A 21,879-nucleotide genomic window follows, 5' to 3' on the forward strand; every position below is an offset into this window, starting at 1 on the left:
TCAGCTGATTCCTGCATTACAACAGTGACTACACTTCAGAGTTGGCTCTCTGAGACATCATGGGGTTGTTAAAAAGCACTGCGTAAAGACATAAAAACTTGCATTGATATAAATGCCTTTTGCAACCATAGGATGTCCCAAAGTGCTTTACAGCCAATGAAGTACTCTTGAAGTGTAGTCACTTGTAATGTAGGAAATGTGACAGCCAAAATGCACACTTCAAGCTCCCTCAAACAGCAATGTAATAATGACCAGGTAACCTGTTTTTGTGATGCTGATCGAGGGATAAATATTGGTCACCAGGAAGAATTCCACTGCTCTTCTTTGAAATGAGGCCATGGTGTCTTTTACATGCAACCAAGAGGGCAGGCAGGTCTCACCCGAAAGACAGCACCTCTGACAGTGCAGCACTCCCTCAGCACTGCACTGGAGTACCAGCCTAGATTTTGTGCTCCAGTCCCTGGAGTGGGAGTTGAACCTTGTGACTCGGAGGCAAGAGGGTTACCCACTGAGCCACGGCTGACACTAATTGAAAGTCTTTCTCTTTGCCTTCATTAACAGACAGATATTAGATCAGGTGCCCTCCTCCCGAGGGTCTGCTCCATTCAGCAACATAAGATTTATACAACTCGCAGACACTTCCTCCTACCTCCCCCTGGACCATGACCCCACCACTGAACATCAAGCCATTGTTTCCAGGACTGTCACTGACCTCATCTCCTCTGGAGATCTTCCTCCCACAGCTTCCAACCTGATAGTCTCCCAACCTTGGACGGCCTGCTTCTACCTCCTACCCAAAATCCACAAACAGGACTGTCCCGGCAGACCGATCGTGTCAGCCTGTTCCTGCCCCACGAAACTCATTTCTCGTTATCTTGACTCCCTTCTCTCTCCCCTTGTCCAGTCCCTTCCCACCTACATCCATGATTCCTCTGACACCCTACGTCACATCAACAATTTCCAGTTCCCTGGCCCCAATCACCTCCTCTTCACCATGGACGTCCAATCCCTCTACACCTCCATCCCCCACCGGGATGGTCTGAGGGCTCTCTGCTTCTTCCTCGAACAGAGGCCCGAACAATCCCCATCCAGAACTACTCTCCTCCGTCTGGCTGAACTTGTTCTCACACTGAACAATTTCTCCTTAAACTCCTCCCACTTCCTCCAAATGAAAGGTGTGGCTATGGGTACCTGCATGGGCCCCAGCAATGCCTGTCTCTTTATGGAGTATGTGGAACATTCCTTGTTCCAGTCCTACTCCAGCCCCCTCCCACAACTCTTTCTCCGGTACATCGATGATTACTTCGGTGCTGCTTCATGCTCTTGTCGGGACCTGGAAAAATTTATTAATTTTGCTTCCAATTTCCACCCCTCCATCATTTTCACATGGTCCATTTCTGACATTTCCCTTTCCTTCCTTGACCTCTCTGTCTCAATTTCTGATGATAGACTGTCCACCAATATCCATTACAAGCCTACCGACTCCTACAGCTACCTCGACTACAGCTCCTCACACCCCGCTTCCTGTAAGGACTCCATCCCATTCTCTCAGTTCCTTCACCTCCGTCGCATCTGTTCTGATGATGCCATTTTCAAAAACAGTTCCACTGGCATGTCCTCCTTCCTTAACCGAGGTTTTCCACCCACGGTGGTTGACAGGGCCCTTAACCGTGTCCGGCCCATCTCCTGCACATTCACCCTCACACCTTCTTCTCCCTCCCAGAAACATGATAGGGTCCCCCTTGTCCTCACTTATCACCCCACCAGCCTCCGCCATTTCCGCCAACTCCAGCATGATGCCACCACCAAACACATTTTCCCTTCACCCCCCCCCGCCGGTATTCCGTAGGGATCATTCCCTCCGGGACACCCTGGTCCATTCCTCCATCACCCCCTACACCTCAGCCCCCTCCCACGGCACCTTCCCATGCAACCGCAGAAGGTGCAACATCTGCCCCTTTACTTCCCCTCTCCTCACCATCCAAGGGCCCAAACACTCCTTTCAAGTGAAGCAGCATTTCACTTGCACTTCCCTCAATTTAGTCTACTGCATTCGCTGCTCCCAATGCGGTTTCCTCTACATTGGAGAGACCAAACGCAGACTGGGTGACCGCTTTGCAGAACACCTTCGGTCTGTCCGCAAGCATGACCCAGACCTCCCTGTCGCTTGCCATTTCAACACTCCACCCTGCTCTCTTGCCCACATGTCCGTCCTTGGCCTGCTGCATTGTTCTAGTGAAGCTCAACGCAAACTGGAGGAACAGCACCTCATCTTCCGACTAGGCACTTTACAGCCTTCTGGACTGAATATTGAACTCAACAACTTTAGATCATGAACTCTCTCCTCCATCCCCACCCCCTTTTTTTTCCAATAATTTATATAGATTTTTCTTTTCCCACCTATTTCCATTATTTTTAAATGTATTTCCATCCATTGTTTTATCTCTACCTTTTAGCCTATTTCGACCCCTTCCCCCCACCCCACCCCCACTAGGGCTATCTGTACCTTACTCATCCTGCTTTCTACCCTTAATGTCACCTATTAGCACATTCCTTAGATAATATCACCACCTTCAACACCTCTTTGTCCTTTTGTCTGTGACATCTTTTGGTTATCTCCACCTATCACTGGCCCTCTATCCAGCTCTACCTGTCCCACCCCTCCGCTTAAACCAGCTTATATTTCACCTCTTTTCTATTTTTACTTAGTTCTGTTGAAGGGTCATTCGTTCCTCTCCGCAAATGCTGCCAGACCTGCTGAGTTTTTCCAGGTAATTTTGTTTTTGTTTAAGATTTATACAAATGGATAGGAATGTTCATTCCAATTCTCAGTTTCTCCTAATATTTGCGCTCTCATGTAGACTAAAAACCTGGCCACTGCTGCTTTAAGGAGTAGTACAAGAGAGCTGGCAAGACTTCAGTCTGGTTACCAGCATCTTGTCAGTTCGGCTCACAAAGAAAGAGGTAATATACTTCCAGCTGAGAGGATGACAGAGCCCTGTAATGAAATGTTGCGCTGAGTTTGGAATACAGGTTCTGGCAAAGCACTCCCACTGACAGTTTTGATCATCAAGATGTGTGAGATTGCTAATGAAGTTGGATTTTACTTGCCCCTTCCCCCACCCAATTTCTATTTCTCCCCTCCCCTCGTACAGGCATCATGCTGAGGTACAGTTCAGTGGGCACTGACACTCCCAAGGAACCACTTTTCATGTGAGTACCTAAAACTCCCATTGTAACCATTAACATTCACAGAGATGCTGAATATTAACTCGTCCAGAACAACCATTGCCCAGTTTGGTTTCAGAATTGTGATTTATATTGACTGTCAGCTCTTGTGTTTAAATCAGCTTCCATCCTGGAACACTAATGTTGATCATAACAATGACTGTTCCCATAAATCTTGTCAGATAGAAATCTGCTCTTTCTAGTTAAACACCTAGCACCCAGAAGAGGGGAGTACACTGAGAGCAAGCAAATCTGCACCATCAAAACTATGCAGATTCTGTATGTTTATGGGCACAAGTACAGTGTAACAGAGTGAAGGACTAGGAAGAATTAAGCCTGATCTCTTTGTGGTTTGTATATGAAATTATTTTAAGCAGCTTCACCTTAGCTCCTGGTAGTTGAGATTTCACAATATGAAGCTACCCGTATAATTTAGTAGAAGCTAGCAGTTCATCAGAGTGGCTAATGATACCACTGTGTCAACCAATGGGTTAAAGTCTGGGCAGGGCTTAGAGCAGGACACAGAAAACAGAGTCTATTGACTCAGCAAACAGGCCATCTAAAGAATGCACTATAGCAGATATTCTACAGTGTCTGTTTAAACAGTGCACTATAGTAAACAGTCTACAGAATCTATTTAAACAGCACACTATAGCAAACAGTCTAGAGCCTATTTAAACAACACACTATAGCAAACAGTCTACAGAGCCTATTTAAACAGTGCAGAGTCTATTTAAACAGTGCAGTATAGCAAACAATCTACAGAATCTATTTAATCAGTGCATCACAGCAAACTGACGACGGAGTCTATTAAAATGAGTCTGAATGAGTTTCAGAAAACAGCTGATAAAGAATGTAAGACCTGCATTTGTATTGTACCTTTTATGATTTTGGGACATCCTAAAGTGCTTTACAACGTTTACAGTTTTAATGTAGGATGATTGAAACTTACAGCGATGTCTCCTGGTTAAAAGCAATTTGATTTCTTTAGCAAAGTGCAGTGAGTGGAAGATAGTTATGTACAATTTACATGCATGAAACCAATTTGCGTCATTGATAGCAGTGTGGACTCCAGGTGTGACTGACGGGAGCACTACCCAATTATCTCTGTCTTCGTGGGAATAATGGTGTCTCTACAGGCAGCCACGGGCCTTAGCCAGAGAGTCTGTGGAAAAATTGTGCTTGTGTGAAAAATCGTACACTGATGTATTAAAAGGGTATTCTACTGAGGCAGAGTAAGGAGGGGACATGTGCATGAAATGGAAGTGTACAGTGGGATAAGACTGAGACAGTTTTGCATAGAATCATTGAGTACAGATGGAGACTCTGGTGATGATAATCTGACTTGTGGATGTTTAAGGTATCTGGGACTTCTCTTGGTAGTGATTGGCTCTTGATATCCTAAAGCAAAGAGACTACCATGTCTGCAAATTAGCATCTTCATTTATCTTTGTCAGCCAGACCTTGGTTAAAATCATTCAAATCCACCACCTCCACAAACTTCGTTCTATATGCCAATTTATTATAATGAGCGCTAATAAATGTCAATAATTGTGACTTCAGACCTTGAAGGTAAATGAGCAGAAATGGAGTCCTATTGAGAATTACTTACTCTGGAGAATGCAGACGTTCTATTGAATTTCTGGAATAACTGTGACATTAAGCACACAAAGGGAAGAATCACAGACACAAGCCATGAAATTAGACAGTTTCTAAAAACTTGTAGAACACCCTGGAGTTGTCGAAAAGAAAAATCAAAGATCTAAAAGTTTCCGAAGAGCCCAGTTCCTCATTTCCTGTTTCGTAAAAGCATAACATGTGGTTTTAATTGCGCTCCCTATCTATTCCAAGAAGCCCAGGCAACTTGGTTTTGTTTGTACTTCGATTCTCCTGCCTGCAAGTTTTTAAGGTTTTAAGATCTGGGACAGGACTGCGCTTTGTGCAGCTAAATGCAAAATCAGAGCAGCAACACCACCGGTTATCCACAGCTTGAAATGGGTGCAAGTTTGTAAAAATACGATTTTAATTTTCTGTTGCTGAAGTGGTCTCCAAGGCTACCTGGCATGTTCCTGTGTAGCCCATGAAGGCAAAGACCTTTGATAGCCCTGGCCCAGCATAGATAGATCTGAGGCTGTCCGCAGGGTTTCCTTGGTAACTGCACTGTTATCTCGAATGCCCATTAAGAATCCATTAAGAACTAGAGAAGTGATAAACTTTGGTGGAAGTGAAATTGCAATTTAACTGACACCCAGTCATGTGTAGTAGACTCCTGAAACACCCCCACATAGTAAATGAAACATCACATCATTAAGAGGTATTCAGGCTGTTCCACTCATGCACTCAATGGTGTCATTAGTCCCTTATGCTTACAGTATTTGTGTTTTCTGTTTTTTAAGAATCCTGTACTGTATTTTGACTCAAACAGTATCCTGGACTTATCTGTGTCCTCTGTCCGAAAAGAGGAAGCTTAGGCTAGCATGTTGGATTGAAAACTTTAAAAGAGAGCTTGACTTTGTGTGGTCGTGTAAAACCGGTGATGGTGGTTTGGTAGGCCATTTCAGCAGCCTGGTTTGAAAAGAAAGATAGACTTGCATTTATATAGCACTTTTCACAACCTCAGCACATCCCATAGCAATTTACAAACGGTGAACTTTTGAACTGTGGTCACTGTTGTAATGTGTGAAATGTGGGAGCCAGTTTCTGCACAGGAAGCTCCCACAAACAGTAATGTGTTGATGGTCAGACTGTCTGTTTTTGAGTGATGTTGGCTAAGGGATATAAATAGTGCCAAGGCACCAGTGAGAACTCCCCTTCCTTTCTTCAAAGGGATGTCAGGGAATCCTTTATGTGCACCTGAGAAGGTAGGCGAGCTCATCGGTTTAATGCCTCATGCATGTTAGACATTGGCCCTGGCTCAGCTGTAGCTTTCTCACCTTTTAGAGTCAGAAGATTGTGGATTAAAGTCCCTCGTCAGCGATGAGAGGACAAAACTGAGGCTGGCACTCCTGTGAAGTACTGAGGGAGTGCCGCACTATCTGAGGTGCTGCCTTCCTGAGGAGGGAGTTAAACTGCCTCTCAGATTAACATTATCAGTTGCATTGCAGGAGCTCGATGAAGAGCTGGGGAGTTCCCAGAATTGCTGCCATGTTCACCCTGGTGTCCCAGTCAATATTTATCCTTCAACAAACTTTGCTAAAGCAAATCATTTTTTGCTGTTTCTGGGACCTCGATGTGCATAAATTGGCTGCCACATTTCCTACAATAGCAACACTTCAAAACTGATGTTCAACATGGAGTTTTACTGATTCATCATTTGAAGGTGGGCAGCAAGGAGGTTTCTAGCCCTTGTTCAACCTGAAACCAAGAGACTTTAATGGACTGGAGTCAAAAGAATCTCAGTCATTCTCAGTGGACTGTGTGTCACTGTGCACTCACTTTTGAGAAGGTCCTGTCAGTAGGACAAGGCACACCCACCCAGACAGAGTAGTGGCATCTAGGACAATGACTGATAAATGTGATTCTGTAAATAAGCTATTGTTTGACTGTTCTGTAGACTGATCTTTCTCAACTTGGGCACCTGGTCCAGAGTTGTTGGTGAGAACTTTTCAGCCTGTACTTGGTTTTGCCTTATCCTGTGTTGTTAGGTTCATCCAATTTGCTTTTTATTATTGAGCTTCGTAGCAATTATTTGCAACTGGGTGGGAGGTTAGACCACTTGGGAGAGCATTAAGAGCCTATTGCACAGTGTGGGACTGGTCATATGTAGGGCCACACTGCACAATGAAGCCAGGCTCTCTCCGCTGAAGAGCATTCACCACCCAGGGTGGATTTTTAGGATGATTTGGAAGCCTTTGTGTTGAATTTTCTGGTGCCAAGCCACAAAAAAAAAACCATAAAAGCAAAATACTGCGGATGCTGGAAATCTGAAACAAAAACAGAAAATGCTGGAAAAGCTCAGCAGGTCTGACAGCGTCTGTGGAGAGAGAAAAAAAACAAAGTTAACGTTTCGAGTCCTTATGACCCTTCTTCAGAAAAAAAAAACAGATTAATTAACTTCAGTTTCACAACTTGCTATTGATGGTGGAGTAGGAAGGTGGGTGTTATGACACAGCAGTTGGTAAAGGCTGAGTTGCTTAAACCCCAGAGGGAAACATGAACAACTGTCATAACCTATATTTTCAATTGGTATGTTTGTGATGCAGCTCTGAATCCAGGAATAAGACTACCGAGCCTCGAGGTTTTTTTATATAAAACTAAATTAAACATTTATTAATTTAGCAACAAATTAAACACGTACACATGTCTACAAATTACTACCATAATAACTTTTAAACAAACCCCCAAATTAATCACTCTGCAGTAAATCTCCATCAAGGCCACAGTAACCCATAGACTTTAAACAGACACCAGACCAAAGCACTTTTGACCTTTCGAATTGAAAATGAGGTTCCTTGCAATTTGGTTGCTTTGCAGACACAGTTGTAGGCTTTCGGGCTGCTTGGATCTTAAATGCCTCTGACTTAGACACACAAACTCCTTTCTGTTTTATTCCTACTTTTCCTTTGAATGTAAATTTTCAATTATATCCTAGGCTTTTAACACCACATCTTCTAACAATAACCTTTTCATCCCACTAATTTTATTAGTAATATAAACACATTGCTTGATGTCTCCCAGCTCGGTGCAAGGTTTTACTCCCACTCTTGAATGATTTATTCAACAAATGCAAATTTACACTTTACCTTTTCCTCCTTACTGTTTATCTAATTAACATCTCCAACTACTATACATCACTACAAAAACAGAATTACCTGGAAAAACTCAGCAAGTCCCAAAAAAAAAAAAAGACCCAAACCACCCTGTTCTCTTGCCCACATGTCTGCCTTGGCTTGCTGCATTGTTCCAGTGAAGCCCAACGCAAACTGGAGGAACAGCACCTCATCTTCCGACTAGGCACTTTATAGCCTTCCGGACTGAATATTGAATTCAACAACTTTAGATCTTAAACTCCCCCTCCCCCCATCCCCACCCCGTTTCTCCCCCCTCCCCCCTTTTTTTTCAATAATTTATATAGATTCTTCTTTCCCCACCTATTTCCATTATTTTTAAATCTAAAACTAAAACCTTGTTAGTCTTTCCACCCCACCCCCACTAGAGCTGTACTTTGAATATCCTGTCTTCCATTCTTAATTAGCACTTTTCTCAGACAAATATCACCACCTTCAACACCTCTTTGACCCTTTTGTCTGTGACATCTTTTGATTATCTGCTCATCTCCACAATCACCACACCCTCAATGTCTCTCTCTCCCCCCCCCCCCCCCCCCCCCCCCGCCCCCGACCCACCTTAAACCAATTTATATTTCTCCCTTCTTCTAACTATGCTCCAGTTCTGCCGAAGGGCCATGAAGGCTCGAAACGTTAACTGATTTCTTCTCCGCCGATGCTGCCAAACTTGCTGAGTTTTTCCAGGTAATTCTGTTTTTGTTTTGGATTTCCAGCATCCGCAGTAGCTTTTAGCTTTTTGTTTTTACTATACATCATTAGCTGGCTTTAATCCAATTAAGACACACACACAGACACAGACCCCACTACAATTCCGATTTAAAAAATAATTTCCAGTAACTTTATAGACATTAATATCTCTTGGTTTGAACACTCAACCCTTGGATACTGTAACCCCTGGGCTGCCATACCCTTGATAAATCTGTGTTGTTAATAATTACGTTTATAAAGAGATAAAATTACATTTCACAAAAATGTGGAACAAATGCAAACGTGGATAAAGTATGTATATCGTTATGGCGAATATATACACACACACACATATATATGTGTGTACACACCAAACAGTGTGCATTGTAATGATGCCACAGAAGGCTGTGGAGGCCAGGTCACTGAGTGTATTTAAGACCGAGATAGATAGGTTCTTGATTGATAAGGGGATCAAAGGTTACGGGGAGAAGGCGGGAGAATGGAGTTGAGAAACTTATCAGCCATGATTGAATGGTGGAGCAGACTCGATGGGCCGAATGGCCTAATTTCTGCTCCTATGTCTTATGGTCTTATGATCAAACAGGAATGAGGACTGTACAAACTGCGTATATGTAAATGGGTGGTATGCGATGAGGACTCTATTATACATTGTTTAATCCTCATTCAAATCTTGCCCTCCAAAAGTAATGGTGGGTTTGCTCCATATACCATCCACTGCCCCTCTGCTCACAAGGTGATTGCTCACCTCATTCTCCTTACAGTTGGCAGCTCAGGATTGGAATATCTTCCCTGCCTATCCTGCCAAGTTAGCGAGCGACACTAGGAAATAACAGGGAAACAATCATCAATAATTAAGCTTAAACTTACTGTTAATAAGATGAAGTAAAGTCAGGTACAATGATCGATGATATAATACACAAAGTGAAGCAGTGAACACAGAAAACAGCAAAGAGAGAGTTGACAGGTGGAGCAAAAAAATGTGATTTTCAATTTTTCTTTTAGGACTCAAGTGTACATATAGTGATGGAGTTACCTGCAAAATCTCTGCACTCTTACACTGGTGAAATCAATGAGACAGTCGAAATCTTGTTGCTCTGGAGGGTACATTCTTCAGCTAATGAATAATGGAAGTGTGCAACCCTTCACCCACCCCCAATCCACACAACAATCAGAGAAAGTATCAGTGAGAAGGAGACGGAGACAGTATCAGAGGATGAATTAGAGCAAAAAGTGTGTATGCGAGAGAGAGAGAGAGTGAGTATCAGTATGCATTCGAGCAGAAAGTGGGAAAGAGTGTGTGAATGTATCACAGGGTGAATTAGAGCAGTCATTGTTTGCATTCATGGCAGCACAGGTTGACGGAGAAACTTGCTAAAGCAGTTTGGAATAAAACCACATTATCCAATGTGGGGCGTTAGAACCTTGCTTCAGTAGGATGTCATTCCTAGGGAGAAGAGCATGAAGTTATATTGAACTTAGAACATTGGTCAGACCCATTCTTGGATCAGTGCTGAGTCTCCATATTATATAAAAAAAGACCTTGAGGCAGCACTGAAGACACAAAATAGATTTATTAGAATACCAGTGTTGAGAGGTTAGAATTATCAGGAAAGACTGAACAGACTACAGCTCTTTTCTCTGGGGGGGGAAAAAAAGACTGAGGGGTGACCTGATGGAGGTTTAATGTTTGTTAGGGTAGGTGTATTTAGAGAGATATATTTACTTGCAGGTGAGACCAGAATTGGGGGCTGTCAAATTTAAGACGGTCACTACTAAATTTAATAGGAATTCAGGAGAAACTCTGTACTCAGTGATTAGAATGTGGATAAAAGCAAAGAACTGCGGATGCTGGAAATCCAAAACAAAAACAAAAACAGAAACAGAAATACCTGGAAAAACTCTGAGTTCTGTTGAAGGGTCATGAGGACTCGAAACGCCAACTGTGCTCTTCTCCGCTGATGCTGCCAGTCCTGCTGAGTTTTTCCAGGTATTTCTATTAGAATGTGGAATTTGCTACAAGGAGTGGTTGAGGTAAATTGCATTGATACATTTAAGGGAAAGCTAAATAAACCCGAGGGAGAAATTAATAGAAGGATATTTTGAAAGGATGAGATGAAGAAGGGAGGATAAACACCAGCATAGGACTGTTGACCTGAATAGTCTGTTTCTGTTCTGTAAATGCCTTGTATTACCATGTGGTGCGTGTGTTTTGGGCTCCATTGCTCCCCAGTGTTGCTTATGTCAGCTATACTCCTGTGGAAGGCACCAAGCATTTCCTGACAAGGAGGGAGGGCAAATATTATCGGGAGCCACTCTCGCACATTTTCAGGGAAGCTCTGATAAAAGAGGGCTGGAGTGGACAGGACCTGAATGGCCACCTTCCAGGCAAAATCTAAACCTGAACGGTGGAGTAAATAGCAAATACCTGAGTTGGTATTGTAGCACCAGGTGACAATTCAGTGCATTTTTCCCCACGCACTTCAGTGAGTTCCCAATCTCGGCTACAGCAAGCAGAGGTCACTTACCCACAGATTTTGAGGGAAAGTTAGAGGGATAGTCACCCCAGAAGGAATTGGCAAAGAGGCAGGAGCAAGTTACTCAGCTGAAATCTTGGAGGAGCAGGGTGCTGTATCGACATTGACTTGATAGAAGTTTGCATCGAGTGAGAAGGTCATGGGTTCCAGCCTCACTAAAGAGACCTGAGCACCTAAACTGGACTGTACAGTGCTAAGAGAGTGCTGCACTGTCAGGTGTACCGTCGTCTTGATGAGACATTAAATGGAGGCCCCATCTGCCTGGTGTCAAAGTTAATTCCCTTCAACCATCACCACTAAAGCTGGTTATTAATTGCTGTTTGTGGACCTTGTTTTGTGAAAACTGGTGACTGCATCTGCCTACATTATTGAATTGAAGAGAATTTAATCGCAGTACCGAGGGAGCGATACATTCATTCAGATAAGACGTGAAACAGAGGACCGGTCTACCCTCTCTGGTGGACGTGAAAGAGCCCTTGACTTGATTATGAAGAAGATCTGGGGGTTCTCCCCGGTATTCTGGCCAATATTTATCCCTCAATCAACATCACCAACAACAGATTATCTGGTTGTTTAGCTCATTGGTGCCTGAGACTTTGTTATGTACAAATTGGTATTTAATTGACTGTGAAGTGCTTTGCGATGCCCTGGGGACATGAAAGGCACAATATAAATGCAAGTTCTTTATTTCAAGCTTGGGAATCCATACTTTTTATCGAATAACTGATTGGGCTGTTTAGAAATAGAGATATGATGTACATTCTCTTTGCTTACGGACAGTTGCACAGAGACATGTGTCAATTTGACAACAAAGCAACATGAAGCTGAAGTTGATGTGCACGCGTTTCCTACATGCCAGGATTGAACAGTAGGGCGCCGGAAGTTAGCTCCATGTTTTCCTTTCCTCCAACCTTAATACGTTGTTAATTTTAATCTAATGAACTGTTGGGAGTTAATTACTTTAATAGCTGACACAATCAGAATTAGATAAAGGAAAGTGAGATTTGCTTAAAGTACATCCAGGCTCTTGGGTGGTTTCAAAAAAAATGACTAATTAATTTTTTTTTGCTCAACTTCTCAAATAACTGTTGGAATTTTGAGGTAGATTTACTGCAATAAAGAATCAATTGAGAGGAAAAGGTTTGGGTAATTGAGCTTCAAGTAAAAGGTGTTGAAGCGAGGAAAGAATCGACAATTAATGTTTCAATTCATGCGTGTGTTCTGGAACATTTGGCAATATAATCCCAATAGTCAAGGCAGGGACCCTAAACCTTATTACTACTGCTCCAGAATGGTAAGAGCGTAAAATTTATTTTAAGCTATCAACATCCTTCCCTCGTGCATTCCCCCACCCCCCCACAACTCTCTTCTCCACCAAAATAGCTCTTTGTTTTATTCCGCTTCCTTCTCCTTGGGCTTCACCCCTCCTTTTCCAAGAGTGGGTTTCATGGGCACAGGTCACCCGGCTTTGCCTTATCGAAGAGGCTGCTCTTTGCACACGAGCCCAGACACAGTTTTGGCAGGTTACTCAGCTTTGGGGGTGGAATTGTAGACAAAACTAGGCTGGCCTTTACCTGGTGCCCACACAGACACACAAACTTCCCTTCAGCAGGAATAGGAATGTTGGCTAATTCTCCACCAGCCTAGATTGCTGGGGCCGCACCTGGTGCCATATCAGGTGAGACCCACTAAGTCCACAGTGGTAACGTCACTGGACTAGCAATCCAGAAGCCCAGACTAATGGTCTGGAGACTTGGGTTCAAGTCCCACCAGGGGCAGCTGGTGGAAATTAAACGCAATAGATAAACCTGGAATATAAAGCTAGTCCCGGTAATGGTGACCATGGCAACTGTCATCAGCTGTTGTAAAAAGCCTCCTATTAGCTCTGGCTCCAAGAGCCTGTGCAACGCCCTTGATTGGATGGCAGTCCCACCTCCTGGCCACTTACTCACTGGCCAATTCGGGAAGTAAGTTGAAACAGGTGACTGTTCCCCACACACCGCGGGTCTCTGGTCCCCATTTGAGCTTTTTGGCTGGGCCCAGAGGCCCACGGGAGGAAATCTGGCGCTCGAGAGTGCAGCACATTTCGGAGACTAACAACTGGAAGAGGCACAAGTGAGAAAAACCGTGGATGGGCCAGCTATGATCAGAGATCCCGTGGAAAATCGCAACAGCTGACAATGGTTCTCCAGCCATTTTAACCCCCAACCTTCCAATGCTCCCATCTCCCCTTTACAGGAGCAAGCCTTTTGTTAAATGGTGAATCCATCATGGCCTGGATCACCACTCGTAAACTTAAAGGGATTTAATGGAATCCCTATTAATGCGCTGTGATTTGAATTGGAGTAGAAGATCAGTAGCCGAATGGTACAAATCATGCCAGCTGTAAATTCCTGAGACTTGTGTCAGATCTGCAAGAGTCGGGGACTTAAGTATACTTTCAATACGTGTAAGTGGTCATCTTTTTAAAACCTTGTTATTTGCAAAGTGAATGAAGTGCTTTGTGCTCTGGGTACAAAAGCTTTTTTGAGAGCTCCCTGTAAGTTGCATGTTGAAAGCAGAGAGCAATTTTGAGATGGGAAAAAAAATGATAGGGAAGGGAAAAGTGCAGGTTTGAAATGCGTTACAAGTAATGCATTTAGTCTTGGGTCTGGCCAAGAGCAGTAGATTGAAACAGGTGTCGGAACATAACTGGTAATACACGTGTGGGAAGGGGAGAGGGACAAGCCCAGCTTCAATTTACTGGCTTTTAATGGAACTATGAATTGCGGCCTATTCTTCAAATTCAGTTGCGGCACTTTTAGGCAAGAGTACCTAAGCAGTTTCTTTGTGTGCTGATAACTGTACTTTCACTCCACATCCAACAATAGAGTTTTCTTAAGTGGATAGAGGTGATAAAACTCTATTTGAGCATCACAAGTATGCTTCGCCTGTCTTTTAACCCCATAGTCTATTTTTTTTTAAATGCACCTAGTTTATATGTTCACTTGTGCACGTAATATTGCAGCTCCATCTAGAGGCTCGACAGTGCCTATCAACATGACGAAAATGATTCAATGGTCTCAATAGAATTGTCCAAACATTAAAACAGGTATTTGAAACAATGCAAAAAAAAAAACTTCAGTATGCAGTATCCTGTTTTTACACAAATAGATTCTGTGTAACACCCAGGTGTCTCAATAATAGCTTTGGTAATGCGGCAACAGAGAGAATACAGCACAGTTTTATTAGGATGTTAAAAACAAAAAACTACTGCGGATGCTGGAAATACAAAACAAAACAAAAACAGAATTACCTGGAAAAACTCAGCAGGTCTGGCAGCATCGGCGGAGAAGAAAAGAGTTGACGTTTCGAGTCCTCATGACCCTTCAACAGAACTGAAGGTTCTGTTACAGAACCTTCAGTTCTGTTGAAGGGTCATGAGGACTCGAAACGTCAACTCTTTATTAGGATGTTGCCCGCTACGAGAAAATACAATTAGAAAGAAAGACTCAAAAAATGGGGCTGTTTTTATTAAGACAGAGGCAGCTATGAGGTCATGTGATAGAGGTGTGTTTAAAATGGCAAAGGGTCAGGGTATAGTAGACACGGACTGTATCCAGTATTTGAGGGGTCTTGAGGGAGGGGATGTAGGCATAAGATTAAGTGAAAGAGATTCAGGACGCTGAGTAGGAAGATCGCATTTTACGCAGAGTTGTCAGACTTAATGCACTGCGAGTATTAGTGATTCAAGCCAAGACCATATCCGCATCGAGGAGGTTATTCCTGTTGCTGCACACTCATTTAAAATAACTTCCTGTAACCACCGTGTGTTTCTTCAGGGAGCTAGTGCTGTCGTTTGAATGTTAGGACAGAGGAGTACCTGACGTGTGTTTGCAGGCATAGACGCACAACTCCTTATGTTAAATCTTGTGGAGAAGTTCACACGAAAGCACAAAGACACCTACTTCTAAAACTGACCTCTGGAATGGGCTTGATCTGGCTTCTAATGAGGGTTCAAATTTTAAAGCACAGTGCACTGTTTGGGGCAATATCAGATGCTCACCGTTAACAGACAATCTTTTATGGGTGTTTTAAGCGACTTGGTTTCTTTTTTCTTTCTCTCCCTTTCCTTTCAGATGTAGTTGACATCAGAGCTAGAAACCGGAAAGTTAGCAAGCAGCCTTGGTGGGGGGGGCTCTGTAAAAGGAGCGTGGGGAACTGTGGCATGCTGACTTAAGCAGCAGCCTTGCAAAGAGAGGAGACTTACGTGGATTCTAATCCCGGAGGTGCCTTTAACTGACGCTGGTATTGGTCGGCACTTTTTATTGCTCTAACTGTTTGGAGAACAGCTCACGGGGGCAACATTTAACCCAACAAAATAATTAGGAGGGAAAACAGCAGGCAGCTGCTGTCACGGAGAGACAGTTCCAATACCCTGCAAAAAAGATCCTTGCCGATGCACCAAGATTATCCAGCCCAGCACTGAAAAGTCATGTGAAAAAAACTATGGCACGTAGCATAAGTGGAACAGACTTAAACTGGGCTGCAAGGTAGGGCAGGAACATGACAACAATGCACATGGGTGCACACACACATTCCTAGAACTGTTCATGCTCTAGTGCCAACATACACACATGTCAATATACATATGAGCCTAGATAGGCACATATGGATATAAAAGCGAAATACTGCGTATACTGGAAATCTGAAATTTTAAAAGTGCTGGAAAATCTCAGCAGGTCTGGCAGCATGTGTGAAGGGAGAAACAGAGTTAACGTTTCGAGTCCAATATTACTCTTCGGAACTGGACTCGGAAGCAGAGTCACATTCGACTCGAAGCATTAACACTGTTTCTCTGTCGATAGGTGGGATATACCCATTCTCACAGGGACGGAGAAACTACATGGTGGAGAGGAGGGCGATTTGGATCAGTAACCGGGGCAATGGCTCCTCGGTGCGTATTATAGAAACATTAGGCGTTAGAAGATGCTTCATAATAGTTAGAATCCGAGATGTATTCCTAAACTAAATCTACTTCCACACCAAAACCAGGAAGTACCACAGGCCAATCTTCAGGTGCCTCTAACCAGCAGAGGGCACTCCTGTGTCTTTCATGGGAAATTCACTCAACAATTACAATGAAACTCAAGAGAGGACAACACAATAATCATCAGAGCGCTGTTCTAACATTGCTCAGCAAATCCCAAACACTGAAGTCCCTGAATGAAGGGGTCAATGGACAGTGTTTCTGAGGTATATCATCACCTGCCGTTTTTTCAAATGACTAATAATTTGTCAAACCTGCACCACTCAACACCTTTGTCTTAACTTGTCGCCTGCTTTGCTTTGCAAATGATCTATTATCCTCGGCTTTGCTTGTCATTAATGCAGTCTGCTTCTCATGTTTTTATTTCTCACTGGGTCAAAGCCTCAGGCCTAAAAAATCTTTGCTGAAAGATGATAGCACTGCACGATTCTCAAATTTGATATTGGTGGGCAAAGCCTCCTATCGGTCACCCGACCAATGTTTCCCCCTCAGTTAATGCTACAAAAAACCGATTCACTGGCCAGTCGTTTCATTGCTGGTTGTGGGGTCTTACTGTGTGGAAAGTGCCTGTGCCACATTTGCCTGTGTAACAATCATTGCACTTCACAGTCACACATTGTGTGTGAATCACACCCTCCTTCAAAAGCGCACAGTGGCAGCTGTGTATACCACCTAAAAGATGTACTGTAGGAACTCTGTAAGGCTCCTCCAACAACACCTTCCAAACCCACGACTTCTACCACCTCAAAGGGCAAAGGGAGCTGACACATGGGAATGCAAGTTCCTCTCCAATTCACACCCTGCCCTGGCCTGAAATGTATCAGTCATTCCTTCCTCCTCACTAGGTCAGAATTCTGGAAATTTTCCTTCACAGCAATCTGGGCGTACCCACACCAAACGGATTTACAGGTTCAAGGAGGTGGCTCACCACCACCACCTTCTCCAGGGCAAGTAGGGATGGGCAATAAATGCTGGCCCAGCCAGCGACACCAGAATACCAAGAATGAATGAATAAAAATTTTTGAGGTGTTTCTGAGAGGCCTGATAAGTCTACAAATGCAAGTCCTTTTTATTCCTGGTAAGCGAAATTGAGTTCAGTTCAACGATAGTATGGGTGCCTTCAGTCTGTCGGAGCGTGAGTTAAAAATACAACACCCCATGCTTTCTACCCAGGGTGATTTCTTTTTGCTGAATCTGGCTTTCCTCTGTTTTAATAGGTGGAAGCCACTGATGCAGATGAAGGAGTTAATGGGAAGGTTTTGTACAGAATCCTCTCAGGTAACGTTGACTTGTCTCTGCTCCATTTACCTTACTTAGCAGGAAGCATCAGAATTTAATTGAATGAGCTGTTTAAATAAGAAACAGAAGATTCCCTTGACGGGATTTGGCTGTCCAGATTCACTCCAACCAGTTAGAAAAGTCGCATCAGTTTAGATAGCGTTCAATTAAAGGATTTCCTTCAGTGACGCAGCCCACTTGAAGTTGTGGGCTCAGGCCCCGCTCTAGACACTCAAACATACAACCCAGGTTGACATTCCATTGCAGTACTGAGGGAGTGCTGCACTGCCAGAAGTGCCGTCCTTTGAAACATCCTGAGTTTTTAAAAGATTCTATATAAATGCAATTTCTCTCTCTGTGGCAAAGAAGTATCAGAGCAGCGTGGTTATTATGCCGACGTTGGAGTTTGGACTTCATGAACAAATACAATAAACCAACAGATAATCTTTGGTGCCATATGCCTTTGCTTTATTTTAGACAACTGAGCATTATAAATTGATAGTTCTGCAGGTTTGGTCAGTAATCATGATGCTTGAAGGCTCAACACATTCCTAGAGCATTCTTGTACCCCATCATTTAACATCAAAATAAATAGGTGGACCTCTGCATTTACAATACAGAATGGAGCAATGCCATAGAATGGGTTAAACAGTCATTTGCTCTTTAATGCTGCCAGTAATTTCCAGGCTGTTACGTCAAAGTATTGGTGTATTTTTTTAGCTGCTGAAAACACCTTTGTGTTGTTAGAGTTAAAACAGATTTGTTTCTTGAATACCCTATAGCAGCTCTTCCCCCCCACTGAACTGTTATCCAAAGTTGAATTCTTAACTTATTTTGAGGGACACAAATTAAAGACTGAGTGATTGATGGAAGAAAACCAAACGCCAGGTCAAAGAGGGAGGATTTGAAGAGTTGTTTAAAAAGTTAGCAAGAGATGCCACAAGGTTGAGGAATGGTTTCCAAAGTGTACAGCCACGGCAATTAAACTCCCCACCCCTAGTGGGGTCAGGACATTTCACAAGGAGCCAGAATTCGAAGGGGATGTAAGGCCGGAGAAGGTTAGGATGACTTGTACCCAAGGGAGAGGGTGATGGACGGAGGATGAGGATTTTTACATTGAATGCAAGTGGCGACAGGGAGGCAGTAGAGGTCATCGAGAATAGGGATGATCGTGGATGGGACCAAATATGCAACGGATTGAATGGGACAGAGTTTTGGCTGGGGCAGAGTTTGTACAGAGTGGAACTCGGGAGTAAAACCTCTGCTAGTTCTGACCACTTGTTCATCCCACACACCCCCCTCCCCATCATTGGCGGCCACGCATTCCTAACTTCTGGAATTTCCTCCCTAAACTTTTCTGCCTTTGCATGTCTCGCTCCTCCTTTGAGATCCTCCTTAAAACCTACGACTTTGTCCAAACTTTTGGTTGTCTGTCCTAGTATTTCCTTATGTGGCTTTTTATCAGCCTGATAACACTCCTATGAAGCAGGTTAGGACATTTTACTACGTTGAAGGCCCTATATAAATGCAAGTTGTTCTTTACATATTTAAATACTTGGGCAGAGATTTTCCAGCCCTGCCCACCACCAGGATCTTCCAGTCCCACTGGAAGCCAATGGACCTTTGGCTGACTTGTCACATCCCCCACAGCAGGGCCGGAAAATCCCGGCCTTGGAAAATTCCTTTGTAAAGCACAATCTTGGATGTAAATATTAATACTTATCTCTAAGGTGACAAATTAAGATGGAGTTCACTGCGCTGTGCAGAAATGTGTTTCAAAATTGGCCCTCCTGATTTGTGAGATGCATTTTTGTCCCAATCCGTGATTCCTGAACTCTGACCCTCCGGCTACAAAACCAGAGATCCCTTTGCACTTCTTATGACTTTATGATTTGTGCTGCTGCCCTGTAAAGCCGTGCAGCCACACACCAAGAGGCTCTCTTTTCCTCCGCTCTAATCTTACTCCCCTTTCTCTTCGTCTTTCCAAAATGTATTCCCTCATCATTTTAGCCAATCTTTGTCCCGTCTTCCCCAGTCACCCCCTGGCACAAAGGTTTCTTGCCTTGGAGTGAGTGCGTAAGAATCTGCCAGAGAGAGCACTTGAGACAGAGACCATTGTTTCTTTTAAGGGCTGAGTGGATAATTACCAGAAGTGGAGGAATACACAGGTCTGTGGGGAGAGAGTCGGGCAGTGTGATTCGTCTTGGGTTGCTCTAACAGGGGTGGGCAAATGGCCCATCCTTCTGTAAACTCCTTCAGTTTTGTAAGAGTTGCTTCAGAGTGAAGTGGCTTTAGTCGCAAATTATAAGTCATGCTCAAAACAGAAAGGAAAAATAAAGAGTGTGGAACTTTTCTTCTGCAATAGCAAGAGTTAAGGCTCAGTTTTCCCGAGCTTATCTGCAAAGTCCTCTTCTGAGAATTGCAATGATTTTGAGTAACTGTCAAGCTGGTGCAGGCTGCATCCTGTAACATATTACATCCTGTCTAATAAATCTACTTCACAGGAATTCGACAAGAAAAGAAGTTATCATTCTCAATAGTTGAAGGAATGTTGGTCAAGGAGACATATTTTTAACTCCAATATCAACCACTCAATTTTCTGTTTCCTTTTCAGGAAATGCCAAGGATAACTTCCAGATGGACCAAGCTACTGGACTTATCTCCAGGGGTTCCCGCCCCTTGGACAGAGAGAGCAGTACTACCCATGTGTTGGAGGTGGAGGCCTACAATCATGACTTTGGAAGGATGAGGAGCTCTGTGAGAGTAAGGGCAAATCTTCAGTCTGTATGCAGACTTGAGATGTCCATGTAATGCTGTGGGTCTTCGCTCCATCCATTCCCATCCATGTAGCCCTAGGACAGGGCTAAGGTTATTTATAATCGTTTAGAAATATAGAATCCGGAGGAGGCCACAAGCCTGTTCCACCATTCAGTGGGATCATGTCTGATATCTAATCGAACTCCATATACTCACCTTTGCCCCATAGCCCTTAATACCTTTAATTAACGAAAATCTATCAATCACAGATTTAAAATTAACAATTCGCTCAGCATCAATTACTGTTTACCAAAGAAAGTTCTAAACTTCGAACACCCTTTGTGTGGATAAGTGCTTCCTGGCTTCACTCCTGAAAGAAAAGCAAAAAATTGCTGGAAAAACTCAGCAGGTCTGGCGGCATCTGTGGAGAGAGAAACAGATACTCCGGAGTTCACTGCTGAAGGGTCTGGCAGTAATTATGGGATATCTCCCCTTGTCCTAGACTTCCCAACACCAGAAATAGTCCTCTCTCTATCTACCCTATCCGCTCCCCCTTAATACCTTGAAAACTTTGATCAAACCTCATCCCTTACTCTTCCAAATTCCAGGGAATGCAACCCTAGTTTGTCTAATCCCTCCTTGTAATTTAACATTTGGAGTTGCAAGGAAAGGGTGGTGCCCAGAAATGGACACAACGGACCTGCAGAATGATTCTAAGCTCTTGTGTTCTGACCCTCTCAATATAAGGGCCAGTATCCCTTGAGTCTGTTCGATTATGATTTGCACTTGTCCATGATGTTTTTACAAAGTATCTCGGGTCTTCCACTCATGGTTATGTCAGCAGTTTATTGTGGTGCTGTTCTAACCCAGATGCTGTGCAAGCCAGTGTTTATGCTGTTAAATCTGGCTCACTAAGACTGATGTGAATTGACTTTTTTGGTTGATCTGTGTTCAGCATAAGGAAAGTCGATTGTAGACGGTTTCAATCCAACCACTTAAACAGTGTGGCTTTTTAGGAACAAACAGATTCTTGATCATTCGACCACTCTTCTTACATTTTCATGTGCGTGACTTGACCTTTCCTCTGTCTAGGTGATCATATACGTGGAGGATGTGAATGACGAAACACCAGTTTTTACCCAGCAGCAATACAACCGACTAGGGCTGAGGGAAACTGCAGGGATCGGCACGTCGGTCATTGTCGTCCGAGCAAGCGACAGAGACACGGGTAATACTGCTCTTCCAGCTTAGACTGGGGAGTCTTTTAGTCCAACGCTGAATAGTGTGGCCACCTGGAATGCAGGGCAAGCAGGCTGCAGAGATCCCAGATGGACCCAGTCTTGGTTAAATCAGCCTTGCCAAAGTCCCAGATGTGAGGGAAATAGGCAGCAATGGCAACATCTTGTATTTATGTAGCCTTTAACATCTCATGGAGCTTTGCAGTTATCAAATGCCAATTGACATAAGGAGCTATAAGGACAGGTGACCAAAGAATTGGTCAAAGAGGTAGATTTTAAGGAGCAGCTTAAAGGAGGAGAGAGGGGCAGAGAGGAAGGCT

The 21,879-nt window shown here is 43.6% G+C and overlaps 1 protein-coding gene across 1 annotated transcript in view; it reads left to right on the plus strand.

Moving 5' to 3' along the window:
* Nucleotides 1–21,879, plus strand: part of cdh23 (cadherin-related 23) — a 701,272-nt gene that overhangs the window by 476,759 nt on the left and 202,634 nt on the right. Inside the window, exons 27-29 of the mRNA XM_078530938.1 lie at nucleotides 17,504–17,564; nucleotides 20,179–20,327; nucleotides 21,414–21,549. Of these exons, the coding sequence (XP_078387064.1) occupies nucleotides 17,504–17,564; nucleotides 20,179–20,327; nucleotides 21,414–21,549 (346 nt within the window). The remainder of the gene's footprint in view (nucleotides 1–17,503; nucleotides 17,565–20,178; nucleotides 20,328–21,413; nucleotides 21,550–21,879) is intronic.

Source organism: Cetorhinus maximus, chromosome 27 (genome assembly GCF_964194155.1).
Source record: "Cetorhinus maximus chromosome 27, sCetMax3.hap1.1, whole genome shotgun sequence".
Taxonomy (NCBI): Eukaryota; Metazoa; Chordata; class Chondrichthyes; order Lamniformes; family Cetorhinidae; genus Cetorhinus; species Cetorhinus maximus.